Genomic DNA, 18481 nt, shown 5'->3' with positions numbered 1-18481 from the left:
ATCTTCCTCTTGTATGGTAATCATCTTCCTCTTTTATGGTAATCTTCTTATTTTATGGTAATCTTCTTTTATGGTAATCTTCTTTTATGGTAATCTTCTTTTATGGTAATCATCTTCTTCTTTTATGGTAATCTTTATGGTAATCATCTTCCTCTTTTATGGTAATCATCTTCTTGTTTTATGGTAATCTTCTTTTATGGTAATCTTCTTTTATGGTAATCATCTTCTTATTTTATGGTAATCTTCTTTTATGGTAATCATCTTCTTCTTTTATGGTAATCTTCTTTTATGGTAATCATCTTATTTTATGGTAATCATCTTCTTATTTTTTGGTAATCATCTTCTCATATTCCATTTACTCCGTCAGCCATTTTTGAAAGACCTCTCTTCAAATAGATTATTTCATATTGTCCACTAACTTCCACGCTTTACTCCAATAGGAAATCGTCCATCTGTAAGATCATGGACGTAGTGAACGGTGAGAGACCCCATGGTCCACATGCTGGTTTGGCCCTGGCCAATGAACACCAGGCTGACAACATAGAGGACCTGATGCCTGTGATGGCACAACACTTCATTGATGCCAAGGTGAGACATGGCTCCACAGACGCAGGCCACGAGTGGTATGAGAATGTATTTAAGACATCGCTATGACAACCTTTATGATGCCATGATAAGGTTTTATGCTGGTTGTCAATGTATTTTTAGCAACCAGCAACAGACCTCTCTATCTGTTTGTAATATCTCTGTTTCAGGGTGGTTCTAACCTGGTGATTAGTAGAAAAGGTCCAGTCAATGGCAGCAACCGCGGTAAGAGATGGCAATTCTTCAAGAGGGAGAGACGTAATACAAATACAAGCCAGGTAAAATCTTCAGACGGGAACTTGATGCTATTAGAGAGCCTATCCTCAACATCAATACTGATCCAAAATATATTTTTTTAAAATGCAACATGCAACTGGTTCAACAATTTTACTGAGTTATAGTTCATATAAGGAAATCAGTCAATGGAAATAAATTCATTAGGCCCTAATCTATGGATTTCACATGACTGGGCAGGACTGGGCATGGGTGGGCCTGGGAGGGCATAGCCAATCAGAATTAGTTTTTCCTCACAAAAGGGCTTTATTACAGACAGAAATACTCCTCCGTTTCATCAGCTGTCAAGGGTGGCTGGTCTCAGACGATCCCGCAGGATGTGGAGGTCCTGGGCTGGCGTGCTTACACTTGGTCTGCGGCTGCCAAATTCTCTAAAATGACGTTGGAGGCAGTTTATGGTAGAGATATTAATATTAAATTCTCTGGCAACAGCTCTGGTGGACATTCCTGCAGTCAGCATGCCAATTGCACTCTCCCTCAAAACTTTAGATATCTGTGGCATTGTGTTGTGTGACAAACCGAACATGTTAAGAGTGGCCTTTTATTGTCCACAGCACAAGGTGCACCTGTGTAATGATCATGCTGCTTATTCAGCTTCTTGATATGCCACATCTGTCAGGTGGATGGATTATCTTGGTAAAGGAGAAATGCTCAGTAACAGGGATGTAAACAAATTTGTGCACAACATTTGAGAGAAATAAGCTTGTGTGTATGGAACATTTCTGGGATCTTTTATTTCAGCTCGTGAAACATAGAACCAACACTTTACATGTTGTGTTTATATTTTGGTTCGGTATAGTTTAGAGTCGAGTATTGTTATACAATGACAAACAAACAAATATCAAAAAATCTCCTCCTCTCCTCTATCTCTAGGCTGAGAACAGAGTGTGTCTGTACGAGGCAGGGAAGACCGTGCTGTGTTACGAGGAAAAGGTAGACGCCCCGCCCCTCCAGCCTTCCAGCCTGCAGATCCTGTTTGGACCACTAGGGGGCTTACAGCGCTCCGTGGGTAGCAGTCGGGGAAGCAGCTCTGGGACCACTGAGACCAGCGAAGGAAGCCACGAGACGGGAGACTCCGGTCACGAGAGTGAGAATGAGTAACCCGTCCTGTAATTCCAGCCATCCATCCTTCCGGTCAGAGTTGGATGACAGCTCAACTCCAGAGGATGAAGAGTGTTTTAGAAGCGGAGGAAGAAGGAAATCCTGGTTTTAAAGTGGAATCTGAGGTGACAACACCAAGCCCAACCCTTACCATCATCACCATCACCTCCACCGGCCTGATCATGACATTGTCCAGCGGTCCTCACGTCCCTGTTCCCTCTTGGCTGAGGAAGCTGCTTATCCTGTCCAGGCCACCGTCCAGTCATCAGGCTCCTCCTGACGATAGACTACCCAGCCTGAATGTGACTTAGCTACAGCTGAAGCTGCCCACTTCCCCCCCCCTTCTTGGCCTCCTGAAAACAGGTCCTTGGGCATGGAACATACAAGGAGTTATGAAGAGGGATCAGGAAGTTGAAGATTGAGGAGGAAACAGGGGTTTTCTTCAGGTCTAAATGAATGTTGTTGTTTTCCTGTTTCATTTTGAGCTCATTTTCAGTCTGTCTGGTTTTCGTCTGTGTGTCTGTTCGGTCTTTAGGGCTGTTTTCTTTTAAAAACACAGATCAAGCCTTGTCCTGGATTGGTGACAGGTATGTTATGGTATCCTGAAAAGCATGTTGAGTGATATTCTCCATTCAAAGTGGCTTCTTTGCACAGGACCCGGGGGAAATGAGTCCTTAATGTCTGTTCTAAACCGAAGCTCACACCAAAAATGAAAGTTCAAAAGAATGTAAACAAAAATGTATTGCTTTTGTGATACATTTTCTAATATGTTAATATAGATGTATTTCTTCCTCTGAAGTAGAGGGTGTAGTTGGTGACCCCTCATTGCTGATTGTCTACCTCAGTGACTCTGATTTGTATAGAGTGCTACCTCATCTTAACGGTATATTGTGGAGTACTGTATATAGTACTACCTCATCTTAACAGTATATTGTGCAGTACTGTATATAGTGCTACCTCATCTTAACGGTATATTGTGCAGTACTGTATATAGTGCTACCTCATCTTAACGGTATATTGTGCAGTACTGTATATAGTACTACCTCATCTTAACGGTATATTGTGCAGTACTGTATATAGTGCTACCTCATATTAATGGTATATTGTGCAGTACTGTATATAGTGCTACCTCATCTTAACAGTATATTGTGCAATATTTCCCCATAACTCAGGGAATGAAGTTGAAAACATTTAAAAGCAATTTCTTCTTACCCTCATTAATATCCTGCAGGAATTATTTAGGCTTAATTTGTTTTTGAAGTTTTGTGAAAATTCCTTTTTTAATTATTAGTTGTTTTTTACAAGGTTGGAAAAGCTTTTAAGTTTTGAATGATGAGTCAGTATAGTTCTACTATTTAAGTGCATTAGATATCATCCTTCTCTATTTGAGGAAGATAAAGTAACCAAACATAAACATTTAACTGGCATTTCCAGTGCACCCAACCTTAAAAGCTTTAAAATGGCCTTATAACGTGGAAAAGGGGCTTTGCAGATGGTCGTAGATATAAGAGATCCAAAGAAAGAGTTGTTTGCCTATAAGTAAACACAACCTCAAAAGCAACAACAACAACATTCTACATGCAATAGGCATACAGACTATGCCAAAGTCATGCGTTCCATGTACAACCGTTTCCACAGAGTTCTACCTGGAACTCAAAAGGGTTCTACCTGGAACTCAAAAGGGTTCTACTTGGAACTCAAAAGGGTTCTACCTGGAACTCAAAAGGGTTCTACTTGGAACCCAAAAGGGTTAACCTATGAGGACAGCCAAAGAACCCTTGTGGAACCCTTTTTCCTAAGAGTGTTTGTCTATTCCTCTTTGAGTTGAATGCATTTCTTATTGTACATTTCAAGACGAGTTTTATCCCTGGTTGAAAGCTTTAACTCTTTGTCTTTCAGACGATTGATTGTTCTTCGTTTGCATTCTATCTAAATCGCTGATACTAAACGCAGCAGTGACACAGATGTCCCACTGAGCAAAAACTGATTCAATCAATGTTGTTTCCACGTCATTTCAACAACAAAAAATGCAATGTGATAACATTGAATCAACGTGAAAAACGGATTGGATTTGAAAAAAAGTCATCACTGTAAAGAGAATTTCATATTTTTTTAAGCTTTTAACCGAAGTCCAATGTATTGGCATCATGTTTTTGTTTGTTGATTTCATGTTGAATTCATGTTAGTTGACAACTCAACCAGATGTAATTCAAAACTAGACGTTGAACTGACGTCTGTGCCCAGTGGGGTGCCTTCTATCTAGATCATTGATGCTAAAATCAGCGGTGACACAGATGTGCTATTAGATGCCAAAGAGTCCTTCAGATAAATCAGATGGGAGGACTTCAGATTGATCCTTGGAATGATGTCATTTGAAGCCAGGTTGGGGATCGGTTCCATTTCAAATGTCAATTATGGGAGTAAACTGACATTCCAATTCCAATGCCTTTTCAATGAGCAAAGTTGGCATTTAGAATTTTTGTTAACTTCCAGAATTGATTGGATTGGAATGGAATTGAGTCCAACCCTGATAGTATTTGCTACTCACACAGGACCAAAGAATCCAGTCAGTGTATTAACAGTGATAGTAGGTGAATTATTATTTTTTTTCCGGGGGATTTTTCATCCATCAAGCAGATTCTAACCTGGCAACTACAATATTCGGTATTCTAACCTTGTTATGACTATATTCTATATTTCAGTGTGACAATACGACAAGGATTCTGACTATCAAATCGATAACGACTATGTGTGAAGAGCAACACAATCAAGTTTTATATCTTTGAAAAGCAATTCATCTTAACCAAAGACTAATTTAAAGTCACCGTTGTTTATTCATTAGTTCTTTGGTTTTATTTTAATTTTTTTTACATAACAGTATTTGCATAATGTTTTATGTTTCTAGGATTTTGATTCACTGGAAAGGGCATTTTCATAGTCGATTCTTTGTGGTGCCAAGTTCCCTTCTTTTTTTTTTTTGAGCAGCTTGAGAGGTCAAAAAATGGTTCCGTTTAGTTGTCGATATGATTGTTGTTCAAGAGATTTCACCTTAAAGAACTTAAAAGTTAACTTTGGGACTTTTTAAAACATTTTGTTATTGTTTTGTTCTTTTAGGGTAATTTTATTGAGTGTTAACGCATATTTTTCATAGATGGATATAAGAAAAGATTGGGCTATTTTCCCTCTTGTCTGTGTTCTCAAAGCCTGTGCCCAGTGGCAGGTTAGTCAGTGAGCCTGTTGCCTGTTGCCATTGCAGGACACCAATTGAACATTTTGAGTGTGTTGCTTATTTTTATTATTTGGCTCATTTTTTGTTATAATTTCCTGTGTTTGTAATGCATATTTACCATATCATTTTGTATTTTTTTTATCTCAATTGTTAAAACAAAGGTGTTTCTGTGTCACAATGCCCAAGCCAAACTGTTTGGTCCTCTCAAGATTGTCTCATCATTTGAATAAAACTGTTCCTGAAAAACTATTCCTGTCTGGTGCAGTGGTGCTGTTGTGTTTTGTAATTCTCAGTTGATGTGGATGAGATATAATGAGGACATTGATTCACCTCAATGTAAAAAAAACAAAAAAAACACAGTATACAGCATTGATTTATATGTGGATGTAAGCCTCCATCCCAAAAAGCACCCTATTCCAGATGTAGTGCACTACTTTTGACCAGGGCCAATGGGGAATAGGGTGCACTACTTTTTACCAGGGCCCATAGTTGCCCTATTTTTTTTGTGGAAGAGTTATTTGCAGTGTAAACAAATTTGCTATTCAAATTTCAGCAGATATAAATAGGTAATCGGTGAATTGTTAAATAAATCTTCTTCGAGATCGGTGTCCCGTCCATGGGATGGTTGAGCTAACGTAGGCTAATGCGATTAGCATGAGGTTGTACGTTACAAGAACATTTCCCAGGACATAGACATATCTGATATTGTCAGAAAGTTTAAATTTTTGTTAATCTAACTTTACTGTCCAATTTACAGTAGCTATTACAGTGAAATAATGCCATGCTATTGTTTGAGGAGAGTGCACAATTTTGAACATGAAAAGTTGTTAATTAACAAATTAGGCACATTTGGGCAGTCTTGATACAACATTTTGAACAAAAATGCAATGGTTCACTGTATCGGTCTAAAACTTTGCACATACACTGTTCCCATCTAGTGTCCAAAATCTAAATTGCACCTGGGCTGGAATAATACATTATGGTCTTTATCTTGTATTTCAAAGATGATGGTACAAAAAAATACAAAATAACGTTGTTTATTTTCTTTTACCAGATCTATTGTGTTATATTCTCCTACATTCCTTTCACATATCCACAAACTTCAAAGTGTTTCTTTTCAAATGGTGCCAATAATATGCATATCCTTGCTTCAGGGCCTGAGCTACAGGCAGTTAGATTTGGGTATGTCATTTTAGGCAAAAATGTAAAAAAGGGGAAGATCCTTAAGTTAAAGCTAGAATCCTTAGTTGCTACATCCATTTTTGGACTTGTAAATTAATAATATATGCCCATTTACTCTTGAAGAATATAACTTATAAACGACTCATGGCCTTAGTTTAACTGTCAAAAGTGGCATTATGTTAAAAATGTATATACAGTACCAGTCAATAGTTTGGACACCTCCTCATTCAAGGGTTTTCTTTTATTTTTACTGTTTTCAAAAAAAATATAATAATAGTGAAGACATCAAAGCTTTGCACTCGGGCATTCTCTCAACCAGCCTCATGAGGAATGCTTTTCCAACAGTCTTGAAGGAGTTCCCACATATGCTGAGCACTTTTGGGCTGCTTTTCAAATAGCCCTTACACAGTCTGGAGGTGTGTTTTGGGTCATTGTCCTGTTGATAAACAAATGATAGTCCCACTAAGCGCAAACCAGATGGCGTTTCGCTGCAGAATGCTGAGGTAGCTATGCTGGTTGAGTGTACCTTGAATTCTAAATTAAATTAAATCACTTTAAATCCAATTTGGACTCATCAGACCAAAGGACACATTTCCACTGGTCTAATGTCCATTGCTCGTGTTTCTTGGCTCAAGCAAGTATCTTTTTTTTATTGGTGTCCTTTAGTGGTTTCTTTGCAGCAATTTGACCATGAAGGCCTGATTCACGCAGTCTCCTCTGAACAGTTGATGTTGAGATGTCTGTTACTTGAACTCTGTGAGGTGCAATCTGAGGGTCAGTTAAGTACTGATTTCTGAGGCTGGTAACTCTAATGAACAATGTCCTCTGCAGCAGAGGTAACTCGGGGTCTTCCTTTCCTGTGGCAGTCTTCATGAGAGCCAGTTTCATCTTAGGGCTTGATGGTTTTTGCGACTGCACTTGAAGACACTTTCAAAGTTCTTTACATTTTCCGCATTGACTGACCTTCATGTCTTAAAGTAACGATGGACTGTCGTTTCTCTTTGCTTATTTGAGCTGTTCTTGCCACAATATGGACTTGGTCTTTTACCAAATAGGCCTATCTTCTTTATACCACCCATACCTTGTCACAACACATCTGATTGGCTCAAACGCATTAAGAAGAAAGTACATTCCACAAATTAACTTTTAACAAGGCACACCTGTTAATTGAAATGCATTCCAGGTGACTACCTCATGAAGCTGGTTGAGAGAATGCTAAGAGTGTGCAACGCAACCGGTGGCTACTTTGAAGAATCTCAAATATAAAATATATTTTGATTTGTTGAACACTTTTTTGGTTACTACATGATTCCGTATGTGTTATTTCATAGTTTTGACATCTTCACTATTAATCTACAATGTAGAAAACAGTGAAAATAAAGGAAACATCTTGAATGAGTAGGTGTGTCCAAACTTTTGACAGGGACTCAAATACATTTAACATAAATACTGCCAATCTAATTATGTGTTGCTCACTATAAACATACGTTTTGGGGATTACTTTGAAGAAGAAAGGGTTCAGTGGTTATATATTCCAACGGCCCCGGAGCTTCCCCCACCGTCTCGTGTTTTACGACGTTCAATCGACGTACAATCTGCTGCAACACAGAGGGGAGAAAAAGTGAGGGAGCGACTTTAGAGAGTGGTACGACCCAGTTCAAACATACGGCCATTGTTGTATGGGCTAGCCATATATATATGTGCTGCGTCTGCACTGCAGTTTTGTTGGTGTGAAAGTTTAACCTCGCGTCAGTTTTGTAGAAAACCTGATATTTACATACTTTTTTTTGCTTGTTGCCATGTCCGAGGAGATTGAAGGAAGAAGGCCCTCCAGCGATGAGGCAACCCACAAGGAACAGCAGGTCAGACGGTCAGGTTTGAATTATTATGATGCTATCAAGCTAGGCTAATGCTACATTGCCAGTAGCTTGCTAGCCATGATAATGGTCAAATGTGGATGTCTAAGCAGCATTTTAATTAGCTAGCAACTTGGTTAGTGTATTTCAAATGTATCATCGCCGTGCACAATCATTATTTTAGTTATCAAGATGAGTTATAGCGCGTTAAAGTTAACTACCAACACGAGTCTTTCTCAATTTAAGGCTAGTTAGCTCTGTATGTTAGCTAACCAGCTAGCTAACTATATATTGTCCATATTGTTTTGTCTACGTGCGTTCATGCTGGCCGCTAAGCTACTTTTTTTGTTGCCACACTGCTGTTACGCAGAAGGCTAACGTTGTGTGCTGATTGCTAGTAAACGAACCCCAACCATTAGATAATCAAACCAAAGGACATCCGTTTTTCAGAGAATCATAGCTAGTTGTTAAACTAACCATGACTTGTCAACCACGAGATTGATAAAACTATATTGCTGCCTGACCTAACGTTACATCATAACATGTCTCTCCATGCGTGTTTATACTGTGTATTGTGTGTGCTTCCGCCAACACAGGAGATTGATGATAATGTCATCACTCCAGAGAAGGCAGAGGAGGTGAAACTGAAGGCCAGGTACCCTCATCTTGGAGCCAAACCTGGGGGCTCTGACCTGCTCCGGAAACGCCTTCAGAAAGGGGTATGTTTTTTGTTCCTCCTTCAGAGCGATTCATTGTTTAATAGTCACATGTACAGGGTTGCACGTGTGATTGCAGGGTACATTGGGCTCTCGAGAGTGGCGCAGTGGTCTAAGGATTTTTATCTCAGTGCTAGAGGTGTCACTACAGGCACCCTGGTTCGAATCCAGGCTGTCTCACAACCGACCGTGATTGGGAGTCCCATAGGGCGGCGCACAGTTGGCCCAGCCTCGTCCGGGTTTGACTGGGGTTGGCCCTCATTGTAAATAAGAATTTGTTCTAAACTGACTTGCCTGGTTAAACAAAAATACTCGTAGGCTCTGAGCTCCAACATGCAGCATTAAATTAAATTAAAATAACTAAAATGGTAATTTTAAAAAACACTAAACAATAGAAATAGCACTGTCTGCAGGGTAGCCTAGTGGTTAGAGCATTGGGCTGGTAACCGGAAGGTTGCAAGTTCAAATCCCCGAGCTGACAAGGTACAAATCTGTCGTTCTGCCCCTGAACAGGCAGTTAACCCACTGTTCCTAGGCCGTCATTGAAAATAAGAATTTGTTCTTAACTGACTTGCCTAGTTAAATAAATAAAAAATAAATAAAATAACAACTGTAGCAGTGATGAATACATGTCCATTGGGGTGGAGGCAGAGTAAAGACTGTTGAGGGGGAGATGACCATAGACGAGGAGATAACGATGCCTACCTTCACCACCTGGGGGGTGGCCTGTCAGGAAGTCCAGGACCCAGTTGCATTAGGGAGGAGTTCAGACCCTGGGCCATGAGCTATGGTATTGAAGGCTGAGCTGTAGTCCATGAACAGCATCCTCATTCCTTTTGTCCAGGTGGGTGACTGCAGTGTGCAGTGCAATGGTGATTGCGTTGTCCGTGGATCTGTCAGGGCGGTAGGCAAATTGGAGAGGGTCGAGTGTGTCGGGGAGGGAGGAGGTGATATGGAGAGGGTCGAGTGTGTCGGGGAGGCGATATGGAGAGGGTCGAGTGTGTCGGGGAGGTGATATGGAGAGGGTCGAGTGTGTCGGGGAGGGAGGAGGTGATATGGAGAGGGTCGAGTGTGTCGGGGAGGGAGAAGGTGCTATGGAGAGGGTTGTGAGTGTCGGGGAGGGAGAAGGTGATATGGAGAGGGTCGAGTGAGGAGGTGATATGGAGAGGGTCGAGTGCGGAGGTGCTATGGAGAGGGTCGTGAGTGTCGTGGAGGGAGAAGGTGATATGGAGAGGGTCGAGTGTCGGGGAGTGAGGAGGTGCTATGGAGAGGGTTGTGAGTGTCGGGGAGGGAGAAGGTGATATGGAGAGGGTCGAGTGAGGAGGTGATATGGAGAGGGTTGAGTGAGGAGGTGCTATGGAGAGGGTCGTGAGTGTCATGGAGGGAAAAGGTGATATGGAGAGGGTCGAGTGTCGGGGAGTGAGGAGGTGCTATGGAGAGGGTCGAGTGTCGGCGAGTGAGGAGGTGCTATGGAGAGGGTCGAGTGAGGAGGTGATATGGAGAGGGTCGAGTGTCGGGGAGTGAGGAGGTGCTATGGAGAGGGTCGAGTGAGGAGGTGATATGGAGAGGGTCGAGTGTCGGGGAGTGAGGAGGTGATATGGAGAGGGTCGAGTGAGGAGGTGATATGGAGAGGGTCGAGTGTCGGGGAGTGAGGAGGTGCTATGGAGAGGGTTGTGAGTGTCGGGGAGGGAGAAGGTGATATGGAGAGTGTCGAGTGAGGAGGTGATATGGAGAGGGTCGAGTGAGGAGGTGCTATGGAGAGGGTCGAGTGAGGAGGTGATATGGAGAGGGTCGTGAGTGTCAGGGAGGGAGAAGGTGATATGGAGAGTGTCGGGGAGGGAGGAGGTGATATGGTCTTTGACGAGCCTCTCGAAGCACTTCATGATAATGGAAGTGAGTTCTACTGGTCGGTAGTCATTCAGTTCAGTTTTCTTCCTTGGGCACAGGGACGATAGCGGACATCTTGAAGCAGGTGGGTATAGAGGCCTAAGCTAGGGAGTGATTAAAAATGTCTGACAACACAACAGCCAGCTGGTCTGCTCATGTCTGGGCCATCAGCCTTGCAAAGGTTAACACGTTAGAGTGACATATGTCCTCAGTGACGCCCGGAAGTGTGTAACCCATGTTGTCATCGTGTGCTCTCTGCAGCTCAGGGTCATTGTGCTCGAATCGTGAGGTGTGTCATAAGGTTTTAAGCTACTCTGGTAGGGTGGAGTTGGTGACCGCGATGTGGCTGGCTTCCTTAAGAGCCCCTGCTACATACTGCCTTGTGTCCGACCCTCTGAATTGCTCATCCACTTTGTCCCTATACTTGTGTTCCGCCATCTTGATTGATCTGCGTAGGTCATATTCGTACTGTTTAACCAAACAATTGTCCCCGGTAACCTTGCCCTGTTTATAAGCAGCATCTGTCTCTTTCAGTTTTCCTACAAGGCTGCGATCTATCCACGTTTGTTGATTTGTGAACGTTTTGATGACTCTATCGGTATCACGTCATTTATGCTTTTGAAAATGTTTTATTTTTTATTAATCCGGTGACAGCCTGCGTATATCTCCAGAGGCGACCCGGAACATATTCCAGTCCATGTGATCAAAGCAGTTTTTTTTTGAGTGTGAATTCTGATTGGTCAGACCAACGATGTACCTCCTTGAGTTTTTATTTAACCTTTTATTTAACCAGGTAAGCCAGCTGAGAACAAGTTCTCATTTACAACTGCGACCTGGCCAAGATAAAAGCAAAGCAGTGCAACAAAAACAAACTTAGTCAATAACACAAAAAAAAATCTATGTTCAGTGTGTGCAAATGTAGAAGAGTAGGGAGGTAAGGAAATAAATAGGCCATAGAGTCGGAATAATTGCAATTTAGCATTAACACTGGAGTGATAGATGTGCAGATGATGATAGGCAAGTAGAGATACTGGGGTGGAAAAGAGAGAGGATCAATAATAATATGGGGATGAGGTAGTTGGGTGGGCTATTTACAGATTGGCTCTGTACAGGTACAGTGATCGGTAAGCTGCTCTGACAGCTGATGCTTAAAGTTAGAGAGGGAGATATAAGACTCCAGCTTCAGTGATTTTATTTTTTTCAATTTGTTCCAGTCATTAGCAGCAGAGAACTGGAAGGAAAGGCGGCCAAAGGTAGTTTTGCCCCTATGGTTGTGCCCTACAAACACAACACTTTGGTAGCTGTAGATGCGCTGAACATGTAAACTATATTAATTTCACTTTACATTCACCTACTTGCGCAGCAATGCATGTTTGTTATGGAATCATTCTCCTCCTTTGATAGGCATCTGTTTTCCTTTTCTGGGAAAGAGAGTCAAACACAGACTTCTCTGAACCCAAAACAACACTTTTTAAAGGCTATACTATGTGATAGATCATAAAATTACTTAAAAAATAAAACAAAAACACAATTCAGAGATGGCCTTTTGTATTGTCACTGGGGTCAACCACAGTTCAATCTACTATAGTCATGGCTACCAGACTGCGCTCACCTTACGGTTGTCCCCCCCACCCACTCGGCAACGATGGTAGATTTTATGACGTTTTTAGGTTCTCAGATGTGTGCCTCTCCTCCATGTTGTCGGTATGTACTTCATGTCCCACTTCTCGTCAATATGATGGCTTGTCACAGTGATGTATGACAGCGTGTTCATAGATGTCCAACAATCTGTTGTTAACGTCACGTATTGTGTGAGAGCTCGCACTTTGTCCATTGTACAATTTCTCCATCCGGGCCTTCGCATTTTTAATGCATGGCATCTTGTAGTCGCTCTACATACAGTTCATTCAGAAAGTATTAAGACCCCCTAAACCTTTACCACATTTTGTAACGTTACAGCCTTATTCTAAAATTTATGAGAACTTTATTTATTTAATCCATCTACACACTATCCCATAATGACAAAGCAAAAACAGTAAAAAAATAAATAATTGGCAAATGTATATAAAAATAAACATACCTTATTTACATAAGTATTCAGACCCTTTGCTATGAGACTCTAAATTGAGCTCAGGTGCATCCTGTTTCCATTGATCATCCTTGAAATGTTTCTACAACTTGATTGAAGTCCACCTGTGGTAAATTCAATTGATTGGACATGACACCTGTCTATATAAGGTCCCACAGTTGACCGTGCATGACAAAGCAAAAATCAAGCCATGAGGTCAAAGGAATTTATCCGTAGAGCTCCGAGACAGGAGCTGAGGAAGGGTACCAAAACATTTCTGCATCATTGAAGGTCCCGAGAGCACAGCGGCATCATTCATTCTTAAATGGAAGAAGTTTGGAACCACCAAGACTCTTGCTGGAGCTGGCTGCCTGGCCAAACTGAGCAAGCAGGGGAGAAGGGCCTTGGTCAGGGAGGTGACCAAGAACGCTATGGTCACTCTGACAGAGCGCCAGAGTTCCTCTATGGCGATGGGAGAACCTTCCAGAAGGACAACCAACTCTGCAGCACTCCACCAATCAGGCCTTTATGTTAGTGGCCAGGCGGAAGCCACTCCTCAGTAAAAGGCCCATGAAAGCCTGCTTGGAGTTTGCCAAAAGGCACCTAAAGGACGCAGACCATGATAAACAAGATTCTCTGGTCTGATGAAACCAAGATTAAACTCTTTGGCCTGAATGCCAAGTGTCACGTCTGGAGGAAACCTGGCACTTTCCCTACGGTGAAGCATGTTGGTGGCAACATCAAACTGAGGGGATGTTTTTCAGCCGCATGGACTGGGAGACTAGTCAGGATCGAGGGAAAGATGACTTGAACCCAATCGAATAAGTCAGGAGAGACCTGAAAATAGCTGTGCAGCGATGCTTCCCATCCGACCTGACAGAGCTTGAGAGGATCTGCAGAGAAGAATGGGAGAAACTCCCCCAAATACCCAAGAAGACTCGAGGCTGCAATCGCTGCCAAAAGGTGCTTCAACAAAGTACTGAATATAGCGTCTTGAATGCTTATGTAAATGTAATAATTTTTTTACATTTGCAAGTATTTCTAAAAACCTGTTTTTGCGTTGTCATTTTGGGGTGTGGTGTGTAGATTGATATGGGGAGGGGGGGCAATTTAATACATTTTAGAATAAGGCTGTAATGTAACAAAATGTGGAATAAGTCGAGGGGTGTGATTTACTTTGCGACGGCACTGTCTGCCATCAGGGCATTGAAGCCAACATCCACCACCATTGATTCAACATGCCATCTTGGAGTCTGGTTCTAGATATGTCATCAGGGCATTGAAGCCAACATCCTCTTCCATTTGACAATGGCTGCATATCAACTGCAATCATTTCTGTAGTCAGCGCTGTGATGTTTCTCACTCCGTCCCCTATCGCACTGCTGGCAGCAACGGGCTGGGCCTCCCTTTCAGCATTGCACCTGTACTGCCACTGTCGCCCACTTCCTCCTCGCAAAGGTTTTCCATTTCACCACCACCTCGTTTAATTTTTCAAGGTATTTCCATACAGGACTTCACTGCTGTTGCTTCCCTGTCTCACTCAGCCATTCTCCCCACCCGCCCCAACCGTTAACGACGATGACTCGCAGAGCGCTTTACATCCGTGGCAAATCATTTTGAAGATGCATACCTTCTCCTACTAATGTTACAGCATGGTTGTATTAGGTGTTTAATCTAAATGTTTCCCTTTATGATGATCTGGACCTGTTAGTGGTAGTGTTGTGATAACTGCGCTGTGAATTTAATTTTGGTTCAAAAAAAAAATGTGGTTATTGAGTCTTTCTAAACGTTAACATTCCCAATTTCGTTTTTTAAAGGTTCACATCCTTAGACCTGTACCATAACTAATCTGTGTTTTTGTTTTGTGTCTCTACAGCAAAAGTTCTTTGACTCTGGGGACTACAACATGGCCAAGGCTAAGGTGAAGAACAAGCAGCAGCTCCCTGCAGTGACGCCGGCTGAGAAGGCAGAGATAACCGGGGACCACATCCCCACACCCCAGGACATCCCCCAGAGGAAGCCCTCTATCGTGGCTAGCAAACTGGCTGGCTGAGTGGGTTGATGGAACTAGGAACCATGGAACTAGGAACCATGGAACCTTGGAACTGTTTTGTTCTGTTACCATTCCATCGCTCGCTCTTGTTCTCTCTCTGAGCCGGTCTCAATTAGTTCCCTAGGTCTACCGCTTGGCACTAACCCTTCAATGCATGCATATTTTGCTGGCCCTTCCTCCATATTCCTCACATTTGTTCAAACATTGAAGAGGTGGGGGGGGGGGCGCCTAAGGGGAAGAGGTAGGGGGGGGGGGGGGGGCAAGGGGAAGAGGCAGAGGGGGGCCCCCAAGGGGAAGAGGGGTAGGGAGACATGGGTAGAGAACCAAGAGGAAGGGATAGGGAGCCATGGGGCAGAGGGGTAGGGAGCTATGGGGTAGAGCCAAGGGGAAGGGGTAGGGAGCCAAGGATAGGGGTGTGGCCATTGGTAAGGGTTAGGGAGCCAATTACCTCTACTAGGCCTGTCTTCTGGCCCCTTTCTTTCATTCCTGCACCTTCTACATACAGAGCATTCAGGAAGTATTCAGACCACCTCCCCTTTCCCACATTTTGTTACGTTACAGCCTTATTCTAAAATTGATTTTAAAAAATCCTCATCAATCTACACACAATACCCCATTATGACATCACAATACCCCATTATGACATCACAATACCCCATAATGACAAGGGGAAACGAGTTTATAGAACTTTTGCAAATGTATAAAAAAAAATAACCGAAGTACCTTATTTACATAAGTTAAGCTCAGGTGCATCCTGTTTCCATTGATCATCCTTGAGATGTTTCTACAACTTGATTGGAGTCCACCTGTTGTAAATTCAATTGATTGGACATTATATAGACAGGTGTGTGCCTTTCCAAATCATGTCCCACAGATCTGGGGAAAGGTACCAAACAATTTCTGCAGCATTGAAGGGCCCCAAGAACAGAGTGGCCTCCATCATTCTTAAATTGAAGAAGTTTGGAACCCGAGTGGCGCAGCGGTCTAAGGCACTGCATCTCCATGCAAGAGGCGTCACTACAGTCCCTGGTTCGAATCCAGGCTGAATCACATCTGGCCGTGATTGGGAGTCCCATAGGGCGGCGCACAATTGGCCCAGCATTGTCCCGGTTTGGCCGTCATTGTAAATAAGTATTTGTTCTTATCTGACTTGCCTAGTTAAATAAAATACCTAGGGCCACCTGGCCAAACTGAGCAATCGGGGGAGAAGTACTTTGATCAGGGAGGTGACCAAGAACCCGATAGTCACTCTGACAGAGCTCCAGAGTTCCTCGGTGGAAATGAGAGAACCTTCCAAAAGGACAACCATCTCTGTAGCACTCCATCAATCAGGCCTCTATGGTAGAGGGGCCAGACGGAAAGCCACTCTTCAGTAAAAGGCACATGAAAGCTTGCTTGGAGTTTGCCTAAAGACTGACAGACCATCAGAAACAAGATTCTCTGGTCTGATGAAACCAAGATTGAACTCTTTGGGATGAAATGCCAAGCGTCACGTGTGGTGTGGGGATGTTTTTCAGCGGCAGGGACTGGGAAACTAGCCAGACCGAGGGAAAGATGAACGGAGCAAAGTACAGAGAGATCCTTGATGAAAACCTGCTCCAGAGCGATCAGTACTTCAGACTGGGGCGAATGTTCATCTTCCAACAGGACAACTACACTAAGCACATAGCCAAGACAACGCAGGAGTGGCTTCGGGACAAGTCTCTGAATATCCCAGAGCCTGGACTTGAACCCAATCAAACATCTCTGGAGAGACCTGAAAATAGCTGTGTCGTGACACTCCCAATCCAACCTGACAGAGCTTGAGAGGATCTGCAGAGAAGCATGGGAGAAACTCCCCAGATACACGTGTGCCACACGTGTAGCGTCATACCTAAGAAGACTCAAGGCTGTAGTCAGCTGCAAAAGGTGCTTCAACAAAGTACTGAGTAAAGGGTCTGAATACTTATATACATTTCTAAAAAAAACTATTTTTACTTTGTCTTTATTGGGTATTGTGTGTAGATTGATCAGGGGGGAGACACTATTTAATAATCCATTTTAGAATAAGGCTTTAACAAAATGCGGAAGAAGGTGAGTGGTCTGAAATACTTTCTGAACTACTTCATAAAATGAAAATCGAGCAGAAAGAATCTTGAGGAAAATTGCTGCCGGAGGATCACTGTCCTCGGATAGCTGTTTTAAATGAGAAGTTGAAATATATATATTTTTGCAAAGTGTACTCCAGAGGGCCTATATATCTACTGTGGTGACTGATTGAAACCGTATATAGCCTATCACCATGTATCTGAGAGGACAAAGTCAATATTTTAGACATGTTTTGCCTTCTATATATTCCATTCGACATTTTCAATTATGAGGTAATAATATAGAACAATCTGATTTTTATCCTTGTAATTACAATTCTAATCCCACCCCTGCCTTCCTAGCCTAGTCACACATCTGTTTACGCTGTCTTGCCAGTGTCAGCTCTTATGGGCCAAGCCAACACAAACGGATCTGGGACCATCAGGCCATGCCCTCTTCCTCTCCAATGTCCGACTCTTTGTTCTGGTACGTTGATTGAAAATAGCCTGTGTCACGCAGTAGCTGTTGTTAGCTAGCTAGTCATGTTCCAATGAATATTTGCAGCATTGGCTCGCCTATAGTCCTTAAAAGGCTGCTGTTGTATATTATGACTGTATAATGTGTATATATGGGGCTCCCGAGTGTTGTAGCGGTCTAAGGCAGTGCAGACACCCTGGTTCGACTCCAGGCTGTATCACAACCGGCCGTGATTGGGAGTCCCATAGGGCGGCGCACAATTGGCCCGGCGTCGTCCGGGTTCGATGTTTGGCCAGGGTCATTGTAAATAAGAATTTGTTCTTAGCTGACTTGCCTAGTTAAATAAAATAAAAATCAATGCATCTCTTAACAGTTATGAGCCGTAGTTTACTCTTGGCAATATTTGTCCATTCACTCCAGTGAGAGAATCTCGGCTTGTGTCTAAAATGGCTCCCTATATATAGGCCCTGGTCAAAAGTAGTGCACTACATAGGGAATAAGATGCCCTTCTCATACGACCTCTGAACCTAGCCCAGGAATGCCTGCCTGCCACTATCTGATACTCAAGTCATTTAGGTTTAATCGTCAAGCAACTCACTTAAATGAAATGTTGATCTGAAGGGTGTGCATGTGCATTGACTGTCACGTTATGCCATTTTTTTTGTTTCTGTTTTGTAAATAAACTAGTTTTGCACAATAGCTTTGTCTGGACTTTGCCTTTTTTTCAAATGTTTTATTTGCCATTTTTACGACAAGCCTCGTTCTTTTGATTATGCATGTTGATTCATCCAGTAACCCACGTTGTTGACTGTTTTTCTAAACTGAACTGTTCAAATTTCATGGATCTTCAGGCTGATTTATTTTATCTACTTGACAAATCTGGGCCATATTTTTTTTGGACAACATCACTACCAAAATATAGTTGTTTTCAGTGGCGACCTGTCATTCAGGGCAGATCCCCACCTG

At 42.5% G+C, this 18481-nt stretch overlaps 2 protein-coding genes across 2 annotated transcripts in view; both read left to right on the top strand.

Annotated features, from left to right (window-relative positions):
• Positions 1-2128, top strand: part of LOC110521206 (protogenin B) — a 38035-nt gene extending 35907 nt beyond the window's left edge. Inside the window, exons 18-20 of the mRNA XM_090231021.1 lie at positions 441-588; positions 756-863; positions 1753-2128. Coding sequence (XP_090087147.1) covers positions 441-588; positions 756-863; positions 1753-1980 — 484 coding nt within the window. The 3' untranslated portion in view covers positions 1981-2128. The remainder of the gene's footprint in view (positions 1-440; positions 589-755; positions 864-1752) is intronic.
• A 5871-nt stretch (positions 2129-7999) lies between these two features.
• LOC110522708 (cAMP-regulated phosphoprotein 19) lies at positions 8000-17033 on the top strand. Its single transcript, XM_021601184.3, has 3 exons — positions 8000-8253; positions 8844-8966; positions 14795-17033. Exons 1-3 carry the CDS (start codon positions 8191-8193, stop codon positions 14969-14971), a joined length of 363 nt encoding a protein of 120 aa, XP_021456859.2. The 5' UTR covers positions 8000-8190; the 3' UTR covers positions 14972-17033.
• The last annotated feature ends 1448 nt before the right edge of the window (positions 17034-18481 follow it).

The sequence above is a fragment of the Oncorhynchus mykiss genome, chromosome 4, assembly GCF_057628025.1.
Source record: "Oncorhynchus mykiss isolate SJ-2025 chromosome 4, ASM5762802v1, whole genome shotgun sequence".
Taxonomy (NCBI): Eukaryota; Metazoa; Chordata; class Actinopteri; order Salmoniformes; family Salmonidae; genus Oncorhynchus; species Oncorhynchus mykiss.
The sequence above is the reverse complement of the archived record's forward strand: the minus strand, read 5'-3'. Positions and strand labels throughout refer to the sequence as shown.

Coding starts and splice junctions, on each gene's coding strand:
- LOC110522708 (XM_021601184.3), top strand. CDS start 8,191: ATGTCCGAGGAGATTGAAGGAAGAAGGCCCTCCAGCGATGAGGCAACC. Junction 8,254..8,843: donor CAACCCACAAGGAACAGCAG/GTCAGACGGTCA, acceptor CCGCCAACACAG/GAGATTGATGATAATGTCAT. Junction 8,967..14,794: donor GGAAACGCCTTCAGAAAGGG/GTATGTTTTTTG, acceptor GTGTCTCTACAG/CAAAAGTTCTTTGACTCTGG.